General features: G+C 46.1%; 2 protein-coding genes across 5 annotated transcripts in view; one reads left to right on the plus strand and one right to left on the minus strand.

The window, feature by feature from the left end:
* Positions 1-12,514, plus strand: part of LOC119180255 (alpha-N-acetylgalactosaminide alpha-2,6-sialyltransferase 5) — a 143,239-nt gene that overhangs the window by 118,088 nt on the left and 12,637 nt on the right. For 2 of the 4 annotated variants that reach the window (XM_037431405.2, XM_075869885.1), the window contains 2 exons: positions 3,330-3,548; positions 5,075-5,188. In XM_037431405.2, coding sequence (XP_037287302.2) covers positions 3,330-3,548; positions 5,075-5,188 — 333 coding nt within the window. The remainder of the gene's footprint in view (positions 1-3,329; positions 3,549-5,074; positions 5,189-12,514) is intronic. The other 2 variants (XM_075869887.1, XM_075869886.1) reach the window with 2 other exon arrangements.
* B9d1 (B9 domain-containing protein 1) overlaps positions 67-12,514 on the minus strand; it is a 146,879-nt gene continuing 134,431 nt past the window's right edge. The window contains exon 8 of the mRNA XM_075869888.1: positions 67-3,676. Coding sequence (XP_075726003.1) covers positions 3,658-3,676 — 19 coding nt within the window. The 3' untranslated portion in view covers positions 67-3,657. The remainder of the gene's footprint in view (positions 3,677-12,514) is intronic.

Here is a 12,514-nt window from a genome sequence, read left to right on the forward strand (position 1 = left end):
CCAGTTGTTGCGACCGCGAATTGCGGCACCGGAGATCCGGGAACAAGATATTGAGGCAAGAGGAGGTTGTACTACGTAGAGAGGGTTTATTTAGATTATTTACATGACACGGGCTCGCTGGCCCGAAACTCTACATTGAAAGCTCTAGATTAAAAAAGGGTTGTCTGTTGAGCAAGCTCCGTGAACCACACTCAGCAGCCCGCGAGGGCTGCATAAATACAGTCTTATTTCCCCAGATCCCTAGATCGGGGAATAGGTCCATACGGCACTGTCCACATAAAAGTGTGGCAGCTTGGGCTAGTTGGTATGGCATGACGATAGTTATAGCGCGAGAACAAAACGACGACCCAAAGGCAAGAAGGACACGAATGACACGAGCACTCGTGTCCTTGGTGTCCTTCTTGTCTCTGTGTTGTCATTTTGTTCTCGCACTATAACTATCGGCACTGTCCACACACAGGTCTCATAATGCCGACACCGCCCCAACAAACACACATACACAAATACACAAACTGAACATGTGCATGGTCCCTGCGATGCTGCCTCCTTCAACGAATCTTGTTTGAGCGGGGTGAAACGAGTCTCATCTCGCCGCTCGGGCCAACCACTCATGCTTTGTCGAACGGCGGTCATGGCCTAGGCGCCACAGGGGGACTAGGCCTGCTCAACTAGTGCTGATTTGAGCGCCTGCGACTCATCAGTCAGAGACGCACAGCGCGATGGTCCGACGTCCGTAATCGGCGGAAGCTCAGCATTGTGACTTTTATCGGGTCACAAAGACGCTACGTGTCTAACCTTTGCGCGGACCCGAAGGACAGCGGTGATCCATAAAGTAATTTCAGCCACGCCGCCCCAAGCACATGGATACAGCAGGGCGTCTTGACGCTGCTCCTAATCTCCGTAAAATTACGCGGTGGCTGCCTTTTTTCCTTTCTTGCGGCCGCGGCAAAAGGGTGGCCCGCCAATCACAACAATGGACAATATCCGCTGTAATTTACCGCTGGCGTTACCGGCACTCACCATATATATATTCGTATCTACATCTAAGAAAACGGAGGAAATGAGAAAAAATCCTTAAAAGGGCTCCGGCGGGCTTAATAAAACGTTATCCTTCAATTCGCGAGTGTGAGGCAATAACGATGAGCCACCGTGGAGCACGTCCGTCAACGTTCAAACAGCAACCGATTTACCGTTCACCGCTGGCGATGGTCATCTCGGAAAGGAGGGGGGACTATCGTGCGTTCAGCATTACCAGCAAGACGGCGCATTGAGCGCGCGGTGGTTCGCGTCCTGGGGGTGGGGGGGGGGGGACTATCGCATTTTAAACATTACCAGCAATATGGCGGATTGAGTGCGCGGCGCCGCGCGTTCTCATCTCCCACGGGTTGCCCCTCATAGTAGAGAAGGTAGGTACTCCCTCACGCACCATTATCATCTGGTGCCGACGATCGTACGTCTTCGCTGTCGTTGGGCCTTCGCTAAAACCTTTCTGTTGTAGTTACCGGGCGCACAAAGGTCACTGAAATCGTCGCGCAGTTTTTGTTTGAGAAAAGGGCGCGCCTTTCAGCCACAGTGAAGTAACAACTGGGACGCTTATTCGCGTTCGTCTGTACCCGTGAGGACGTTTCGTGCGTCATTTGTGCGTGAGAAATGCGGGGAACGTTTTCATCTACTTGCCATTCGGCGCGTGACCTTCTAATTTGCTGCTATCGCGTTCATTACTTCGATTTCGCGGCAAAGCTGTGAATTTTTCTATAATATACCTTTGTTCCGCCTTGCTGGCTATCATTTGCTTTTTTTGTTTGTTTGTTTCCTTGTTTTTCTTTTACTTTTTGTCTATATTTTTGCAATGTACATACTGATGCCCCCCTTACTCAATTACTTTACTGCGCTTGTAAGGCATTTTGAAAAAAAATAGTGACAAAGACTCAGTATTACTTTGGCACCTATACGCCCCTCTCTCCTTATGACAAAATGAACGGCAAAGGAAACGAGCGATCTAAAAACAAAATTGCCGCATCAACACCTGACAAACATCAGCATTTCTTCATTTAGCCGCGTTCGTTCATCACTTCTTGATAACTCTGGCCTAAGGAACAGATCAAATGGATGAACCCTTCAACTTACATTGGCAGGCACGATCCAATTTGCAGTCGTGAAGCTGCTTTGAAGACAGGCTATTTAACCAGCCACTGGTGAAGTAGTTGTGCTGTTCTATTGATTTGTAGACGTCAATAATTCGGCCTGAGTAACAAGGTAAGTGCTGAAAATCAAGCAGTTTACGATGCCGCTGTGTCAAATTTCTGGGGGCTCTGCCCCACTAGTCTAGTTGCTAAGGTACTTGTCTGGTGACCCGCAGTTCGCGTCATCAAATCCCGGCTACGGCGGCTGCATTTTCGGTGGAGGCAAAAGTGCTGTAGGCCCGCGTGCTCAATTTTCGGTGCATGTTAAAGAACTCGAGGCAGCCGAATGTTTCGCAGCCCTCCAGTACGGTGTCTTTCATAATCATGTGGTGCTTCTGTGACGTTACACCCGACATAATGATCTATCAATTAAGTCAGTTGATTTATTTCTGGAGTTTAACGTCCCAAAACCGCCATATGCTTATAAGAGACGCCGTAGTGGAGGGCTCCGGAAATTTCGACAACCTGGGGTACTTTAACGTGCACCCAAATCTGAGCACACGGGCCTACAACATTTCCGCCTCCATTGGAAATGCAGCCACCGCAGCCGTGATTCGATCCCACGACCTGTGGGTCAGCAGCCGAGTACCTTAGCCACTAGACCATCGCGGCGGGGCGATCAATCAAATCGCATTTTCGGTATGGCACAGGTGTTCAAAGTTGTGTCTGTTTCGGGTCGAACAGTCTAGCATTCCACATCGTCGCACAACTGCACCTCTTCTTCATCGCGAAAACAGGCTTGCCCTTTCGGTTTTACATGCAATACATAGCATTTCAAAGCTGCCTTGTGCCAACCGGTGACAGCCAGGCTGCCATGGCCGCATTTTTAACGAAGATGAATATGCCTTAGGCCCATGTACTTACATTTGTGTCCACTTTGAATAACATCAGGTGGTCGAAATTTCCAGAGCCCTTTACAACGGCATCCTGAACATTTGTATTGTAGCTTAGGGACATTATACACCGAAATATTATAATAAGTTTGTACTACAAATTTGATTAATGCGTGAACTATTTTGCACGTTTTCATGCTGCTTTGTACACAATAGCTTTATTGTTTGCACATTCTCCACCTAGTAGGTGTTATATCCTAAGGCGGTGGACTCTATAGAGAAAATACTTACAACGCATAACTTTTTCCTGCAGGCTCCTCGAACTAGTCAAGGGTCCCACGCGAGAGAAGCGTCTGGCAAATGGCCCACTCGCATCTGACTACATCGTGGTGTTCGGCACGCCCAAGAAAGCCACGACCGCATCTCTGCGAACACGTTTTCAGAGCAGTAGGGCACCGTTCCTGTTGAGCCTGCGCAGAAGCACTGAGCACGCTGCAGCAAAGAGTATGGCGCAACATGCAAGCACCCTAGGGTGAGCTTGGCGTATTGCTTAGATTTAAACTCGGTAGCGCTAAAAAGCTCGTTTCGCAGGAGTTCCGGCGTAGACGTAGCCATGGGCGTCGTTGGTCGTGAGCCAGAAATCACCATCTTGTCCATGACCTAAGAAATGAAGGAAGATGAAAATAAAATAATATTAATAATAACTTCATTGACAAGAGATAATCGCACGCAGGCACTGTGAGTGGCAAGCAAGTGTCCTAACAAAAAGCCATGCTGCGGTTCGAAGCTAGTTCGGAAACACACACACACACACGCACGCACACACACACACGCCCACACACACACACGCCCCCACACACACACGCACAACACAAATGTCACGTAGTGGAATTGGTCTCTTTAACGCGCGTATTTTTGCGTGGCAGAAGCGTACTGTCACGCAAAACATCAAACTATGTGAATGGGTGTTTTAAAGGTTCAACCGCTACAAAGCGATCAATTATACGTTTGCGTGTTGCCTTATGGATGCTTAGTGGGCCCTTCGTTGATTCGCAGAACGAACTATTGTAACTTAGTGGGCACTTAGCAGTTGTACTTATAATGAACACGCTATGCAACCATGAAACGGCCAATGTTATGTACACAGTCTCAGTCGTTGAAGCATGCACCGAGAACAGAAGCGGGCTAGTAATTGCGAAGGTGATGGTGACGGGGCTCGACTACACTGTCTCGTTCTACTCTTGAATGCGCAGCTCAAGAGCCCTCCCATATTTTCGTGTGAGTGACCCTCGAGACATGTTCGAACGGTTATCAGTTTTATTGACTTTAGATTTTGAAACCCCATGTATGTAGTAAAAGCTATTCATTCAGCCGAGAAGGCGGAACTGCGGCAAGGAAAACGCTTTTTTTTCCTCAACTTCAGAAACCTAAATATATGTACTGCTAACTGTTAACTATTCAGCAGTAGGCATGTGCGATTTCCAAGCTCTCAATATCTTCCATGTTCGAAAAAAAAGTAGATAAATTTGTCTACAAACACTTTTGTCGTCTAGAAAATGGTATTCGCTCTTTCGCATGACAATGGCGGTGGATGCCTCGTGATAAATGGCTTTATTCCATGTTGTGTTAGCTTTCAATGCTTGCCTTTTCCTGCTATAAACATTGAAAAACTATGCGCTTATCGAAACAGTGCCATGATTTAGAAGGTGAAAGAGGTTTGTATGGTGCATGAGCAAAGGCATTACACCAAGCACTTGTCTTAGAGTAGCGTAAATGTGCATGCATACTACTCCTTTTTTGTGGTGGTGTGCAATGCTTTTTATACACCTGATGAATGAAGCTGTTATGTATACCTTTGTGGGATCAAATACTACAATTATTTTCAAATAACATGATTATTGTTTTAGCTCAAATTTTCGTAAGTTCTGCACTTCTACTTCTGCCCAACTTTTGAGTAGAGATAGTGGGGTCAAGTCACGACGGGCTACATGCAGACGGCAAAGAATGTGTGTTTCTCTTGCGGAACTGGGAGTATGAAAAGGCATCCTCTGCCCCCAGTTACCAGCTGTCCGGAGCGGAGCCTTCTACCTTGTGGCACGCCGTCAAGCTCGTTGAGACTCTAGGCTGCCAGTCCCTGAAAGTTTTCGGAGTACCTGAACCTAAGTTATGCAAGTAAGTGGCCAATTTTGCCAATCTAAGTAAAATAAACCGCACTGGGCTACTTTGCCTTTATCCCGTACTCCAGTGAGGCGCACGTTCTACGTACAGTATGCCTCCCAAAAGGCTCAAGAATCTCCCAGAAGTTATGCGTTATCAATGTGTTTGACGCCGTCTCATTTCAACAAACGTCGTCCATATATACAAATACTGCGCTCACCGCACTTCAGATTTTATCAACGTGCAGTTCACACAAGTGTGATACGCCAAGCAGTTTTCGCGATTGTACTAACTCTATCATTACTAAATCCAGTGTATATTGAAGAAATAATATGGCAACCCAAAAGGACAGAACACCCAAGCATTCACACAGATTGGGCGCTGCGTCTTTGTAGTCCCCGGATGTTCTTTCTTTTATTTTGATAGCTATTATACGGAGATGCTCGGCTGCATTTTTGCCGGTGTCAACGTCACCGTCGCTCACCGAATATAAATACGAATCTATATATGAGAAAACGCAACAAAGAAAAGTAATTCAGAAAAAAAATCATGAACCATCTCTCCGAAGGGAACCCTGATGAGATGCGAAGCAGCAGCAGTGCGCACGGCGTTAACCCAGTTGAAACGGGCGTCGACACGGGTGCTGGAAAAATGGTTTGAAGCAAAACTTAGTGTAGCGTCAGTGTTACCTGCGCGCCGTCTCTATTCTCGAACGCGATCCGCATTCTCGACTCACACCTCGTCGGTGTCGTTAGTCTTTCACTGCTGACACTTGGGTTCGGCTTCCCTGTTTCGCGCCTCGTTGGTGTTCTAGGTGCGACGTCGCCAATCGCGAACGCGATCGCCTTCACTAACACGCAACGCGAGCGACGGCCGGGAAAGGTACGCGCATTCGAGCGGGATGCATGCCCCGGCATAGTGCGGCAAGCAGCGGCGTGCTGTACACATTACCGGCGCCGTCAGACCACGGCCGGCCTAGACGACGGTAGGTAGGTAGGTAGTAAACTTTATTCACTCAGTTGACAGGAGAGAGTTGGGGACGGCTTTAAGGGCCGGCCCCTTACAAAACTAGGAAGAGTCCCTAGTCCAGGACCCCTGTGGCTTCTGCTGCAGCACGCACTCGGGCCACTAGGGCACGCTGGTCCTCTAGGGTCGAGCAACCGAGCAGGGCAGCCTCCCAGCTCTCTCGGGTAGGGAGGGAAGGGGAAGGAAGTGGCGGGACCGCCGGATTTGAGGGGCATGCCCACACCTTATGGAAAGGATCCGCGAATGGATGGTCACAGTGCGGGCATTCCCCAGAGAATGCCGGATTGAAATGTTTGAGTATCGCCGGGCACAATACTGTATTGGTATAGAGACGGAGGAGCCAGCGCTCGTCCTTCTTGGGCAGGCCCGATGCTGGGGGTGGGAAGCGGAGCCTGTTCGATTTGTACATAGCGGTGATTTCTCTGAAAGAGGTAGCTGGATTGGGTTCTGGAACATAAGGCGATGGAGGGCGAAGCGGGTCCCGGTAATTAAGCGCGCGGGCCGAGGCATCTGCAGCCTCGTTTCCAACTAGCCCCGTATGAGCAGGAGTCCAGATGACGGTGCGTGGATTTGGGCGATCTAGATAATAGCATCGCTTAAGGATTTCGGCGGCGCGATCATTGATGCAACCCTGTGTGAGATTTTGGCACGCCCTCCGCGAATCGGTAATAATTATCCGAGATGCGGGGTCCGCTGCGGCGAGGGCTATGGCGACCTCCTCCGCGTGTGTGATGTCCGGTGCTCGAAAGGTGAGCCCTTGAATAGGTACGTTTTGGTGAACCACAGCGGCCGTGTACCACCCGCCGTGGTGGGGGCCGGATGCGTCCGTGTAGAAGACTCTCGGGCGTGAGCCACACCGTTGCTGTAGGGCTGTAGCCCGCGCTGTACGCCGCCCATCGTGAGTCCCATTTGTCATGTTTTGGGGCAGAGGCGGTATGATCAGTGCACCACGCCAATCCTCGGGGATCGCGGTACGCTCTTCCACCTTGTGGGTGTTGGAAATGTGGAGGCGGTGTAGGAGGTTGTTCCCATCCTGAGACCTACTACGGCACGCGAACGCACTGACCCGCGGCTTCTTCTCGTCGATAGATGGAGAGAGTTGGCAAGGGTGAGGATATGATGCCGGCGTGAGGAGTAGACTTGAGCGTTGTTTGCAGTGGAGAGGGTGAAGTGAGAAAAATGACACGCGGCGAGCGGCGACAAGCTAGGGAGAGACTGACGTCAAGCACGCGCACTGCGACGGAAACCGTGACATATTTGGCACCGCCTCGGTGTGTAGAGAGGACGTTACACAGACTAGTACAACAGCTGCTTCGCATCTTGAGACTCCGGCGCGTGGAATCAAACATGGGATCTCTGAATTGTGAGTGCGAGGCGCTAATCACTGAGCCACAAAGAAGCACAGCACTGCACAACAACCTTCTTGTGGCAGTTGCCTTCATTGATATTAAAAAAGGCATTTGATATCGTCAACCATAGTATTCTGCTTAATTAATTAAAATACTATGAATTCCACAGGAACGTTTTTAGCCTTTTTTCCAACTACATTGATGGACGTCATCAAATGGTCAACATGCAAGATCTTACTTTGTCTATAATAACCATAAAGACAGGGTTACCTCAGGGGTTGGTCCTGGGGCCACTTTTATTCTTACTATATGTAAATGATTTACCATGCATACTCAAATCGGCCGAGTTTCACGCTGATGACACAGCTTTAACAGTTACGGCCGATAACATAGCCGAAATAGAATATGGGGCTAAGGAAGAACTAAAAGATATTGCTATGTGGTTTACAGTGAACAAAATGAACAAGTGCCAACTATAGCATGTAAAAGAATTTAAATGTCTCGGTGTAGTGTTCGACAGCCAATTACACTGGAAAAAAACAAATTCTGTGTGTACTAAACTAACATTTGGGTGCAGTATGCTACTGGCTGCTAGAAATTATTTTAGTAGCAATATTCTCCGAGTCCTTTATTTTTCGTTTGTTCATTGTCACCTTTCCTACTGCTTAGACTCATGAGGATGGACCTTTGAAACTTACCTTGATCTTATCCGCATGCTATAAAAACGAGCGCTTAGGATAATCGATTATGCGGCATATGATGAACCCAGCTCACCTTTGTTTCGGAAGTTGGATGTTTTACCTTTCGATTACATTCGGCAGCATAAAACCGAAGTCACCATCAGTAATGGTATTGCACACAGTGTACCTTTCTCTGTATTTATCTTTTCTTTCTCCTTAAGCGTCACTAGATGCATGACATTGCGGAATTTTAATCTTCCACCGACTAAAAACGTGTATCGTGAACGCTTACTACAATTCGTAGGAACCACAGTGTGGAGTAACATACGACTTCATAATAAAAATTGTAGGACTTTCTCAAGCGCACTTGAAAAATATTTGCAGCGTGTAGAACAATAGTATAAACCATGTACACAAAACTCACACATTGTTTGATGTTTCGTATGTATTGTTTATTTGATTAATTATGAAAAAAAGTCTAACAATTTGTCCTCTGTACATTTCTGTACGTTCCATCAAACATTTATGTCACCTTAAATCCCAATGAAACCTTTCGTGTATTTTGTTTGTTTTCTTAAAAAGTTTTTTTGATGTTCTTATTTTTTATACAACTTATATTCTGCTTGTATACTTTCTTCAGTTAGACCACCTACTAGCCTATGGCTATCAATGTAGTACATTTCATGAAATGTAATCAAAACAACCGCTATAAAATCTTAAAATCTATTTATCACTACCCTTTACTGCTGGTGACGGGCATCTCGGGGGAAACTATCGTGTTTTCAGCTTTCACAGCAAGATGGTGCAACGAGCGCACGTCGCACACATCATCACGACGCGGCCGGTGCGTGCTCTCATCTCCCGCGCGTACTTTGCCTTGCGGCGAGGAAGCCGGGTGGATACTAATGCGCCCGCCTATCATGCGGTGGGGACGATTGTACGTTTTGTCTGGCCTTGGGCTTTCATGGGAGCGATTCTGTTGTAGTTACCGGGTGCACAAAGGTAACTGCAATCGTTGCAAAGTCTCCGTTTGAAAAAAGGGGCACTTTTTAGACGTGGCGCAGTAATAAATGAATCACCTATTTGTGTACATTTTTACCTGTGAGTACGTTCGTGCGTCACTTGTGCGTAAGAAACACGGGGCACGTTTCGATCTGCTTGCCATTCTGTGCGTGGCCTTCCAGCCTGTTGCTATTGCGTTCACTGCTTCGGCATTGTGAGAAACTTGTGAGTTTTTCCGAATGAAAATGTTTCAGGAGTATGAACAATCTCACCCCGACATTTGTTTATGCAGTTTATGTGTATGCATGTGCTTGTAAAATGAGTTGGTAATCATTCCATAGCGTGTTGTTGCGTCACTGCCTGGAAGTCTACTGCCGAACGCTTTCCGCGGATGCCTCAGTATTTGTAACATGCACTGTTTCCCGTGAAGCCAATGTTGATCACCGATGAACTTGTCACCACACTCTTTGTCAGTCTTGTATAGCTATAAATTTGTTTGCGATTATATGCTGGTAGAAGAAGGGGCGTGTTAAGTGTAAGTAAGCATTGAACTATCTACGTTTTTTGTCAATGCATATCCATCTACAAATATTCTCCATCATATATTGTTACAGATACAATATTGTCACTTAAAAATATGGTCACATGTAGCTATGCCTGTTGCGAGAAATGTCCACTCTATTCATAATGTGAGCAGATGGTAAGCCGGAGCCAAAGTCTTGATAGAAAAAGTCAATGTTAAGACTCAGGAAAGCTCGCTTGGTAACGCGGTTTACATGTCCAATAAACAAGCCGTCACAACAAAACTTGTGAACCGCAATTGTGAACTAGTCAATTCAGCTTCCACCTACACAACACAATCAGAAAGCGCGGAGCAAGTAGCCATTGCGTTGAAACCTTTACACCAAAATAGTTCGAGGATTCACAGCGATTCTAAGGCAGCCATTCGAGCTTTTGATTGATTCATATGCGGGGTTAACGTCCCAAAACCGTCATATAGTTATGAGAGACACTGTAGTAGAAGGCTCTGGGCATTTCGACCACCTGGAGTTCTTGAACGTACACGCAAATCTGAGCACACGGTTCTACAGCATCCAATCATTTGCCCAAGGAGTAATCTCGATGCAAGCGGCTCTGGCAATGCACAAAGCAAAGTAATCAAACCACACATGAATATTTTTTTCTGCTTATTAAAGAGAAATGAAAGATGTTCTTGCGAACACCAACGAATGTGCCCACGATGGTGCACGAGGATTTGTGAACCATGCAGCCACAAGGAAGAACATGCTGAGGTTTCGGGTGCCAGATCGCCTCCCCTCGTACAAGAAGCTGTGGCCATTACACTAAGGCTATTTCCAACAAGAACGTATTCGAACCCACTGTTAAATATCAAGATTTATTCAGAGTTCTGTACTCGTACAACATGCGATAAATGCCACGACACCACAGATCTGGCTAATATGCTCTGGCGTTGCTGCGCGTTATGCCGCGACAACGAAAGTGCTGAAGAACGATAGGGCACAGTCCTATGCCGTTCTACATCAGAGGGCAAATTATCAGTTGTACCAACGGGCCCGCGAAGTGGCTGATATGCTTAGTGTTTCAGTCCTCACGAGCGAGTGGCCTGCTTCGAGCTAAAAAAATTGCGCGACCTACTGCACCCTAGAAACATTTTTTTCATCCATCTATTCATTCTAAATCTAAATGTGCCAGGTCTTGTAACATACTTCGTTTCATACATCAAGTGCCTACGCTTTGGAAGCTAGCGAGGATTCTTTCAGAAGATGCATTCGCGCCGAAAATAATTCAACAATGTCACATTCCGTACTGTGATTTCACTTTTCAGTTTTTAGACTGAGTAATGAATGAAGATCCTTTGTGCCTTATCAACGGACAAGCACCATTGTTTGTACCATTGTTTGTAAAGCTGTCTATATATGTTATTTTGGGTTTCTTAGCATCTCTTCGTTTACGTGTGGTGTCCCCGGCTATGAATTTGGGTAACCTGTAGCTGGAGCTGATTCTGCATGCCACGTTAACAGCAACGAAACCCATGGGCTTGATGCGTGGACTACACTTTTTGCTGACCGTATTATCTTGCACACCTTCCCCAGCGTAGCACGTGATGAATGGCACAGAGTATATTTATCCGGAAATCTTGTGCGGACTAGTACTCTCTGCAATCATTTTCTCGCTTTGTTTTTTTTGTTTTCTACCTTGTGTTAAATGTTACTATTTCATGCAGCATCGTTAGTAAATAATCGTGATTTGCTTCACGTGGCAAGATTCCGTCCTTTTTTGTTTCGGTTTGCCTGGCCATTTCTTCGCAGTGGTCCACTTGCTTGCGTTTGTATTTAGTAAATGGCATCTTGGAAACACCTCCTCTTTCTGTTGCATCTGTATATTGCTTACACCTCGTTGTGTGCCGAACACAAAGTACAGCAAGAGCTGTAGATAAAAACATGAGGCGTCCGTAGCAGCGTCTCTTATTATAAATAACAGGCCTTTATAGCATGGCCAAAAGTGAACAATGAGCTCGTTGACTTTTATTTATGCAGAAAAAAAGCCCCAGGATTATGAACAAATACTATGCTACTACGTGCGCTTAAGCACGCCATAGTAGTGTCATGAAATATTAGTTAGGCAAGTCTTTCTGCTCCTGCACCTCAATCACTAATGGTGCGGTAAATAGCTGATCAATTATTAACATTCTGTAAAATGAACTAGAAGCCGCGATATCCAAGTTCAGTAACATGTAGTAGCTTCTTCAGAAATGAGACTGAGATTACTGACCTGTGTTTGCTCTTGTCGCGTTTTCAATTTATAAAAGGAAAATATTTTTATGAAAATGACAATCCTGTATCACGCTTTGAATTGTGTATTTTCTTGTACCAGTGCGTATTCGTAGGACTATCTTCAAATGATTTTGTAAACGTTAGCCTCTTAATGTTCCAATAAAATTTAAATTTCAGAATTTTTTAAATTGTAATATTATGCTTTCGGAAACGCACAGCGAAGTTATTACAACTTAGCCTGGAATAAAAATCAGTCACCCACATGATGGCGCCTCATCGCAGAACGCGAGTAAATAGTACTAGTAATATTCAACTAAATAAAACAAAGAAAAACAACCAATGAAGTATGTCTCCCTCGCAAAACCAATGCAAGGCTGGCATGCTCAGTGTGGAAAGTTTTTGGAAACCCATCTATCGAAAGGCGTGTTTCGCACAGATAACATAAACGTTGCTGGTTCTGAAGAATTTCATTCACCTTATTACTAGTAG

The sequence above is a fragment of the Rhipicephalus microplus genome, chromosome 7 (assembly GCF_043290135.1).
Source record: "Rhipicephalus microplus isolate Deutch F79 chromosome 7, USDA_Rmic, whole genome shotgun sequence".
Classification (NCBI taxonomy): domain Eukaryota; kingdom Metazoa; phylum Arthropoda; class Arachnida; order Ixodida; family Ixodidae; genus Rhipicephalus; species Rhipicephalus microplus.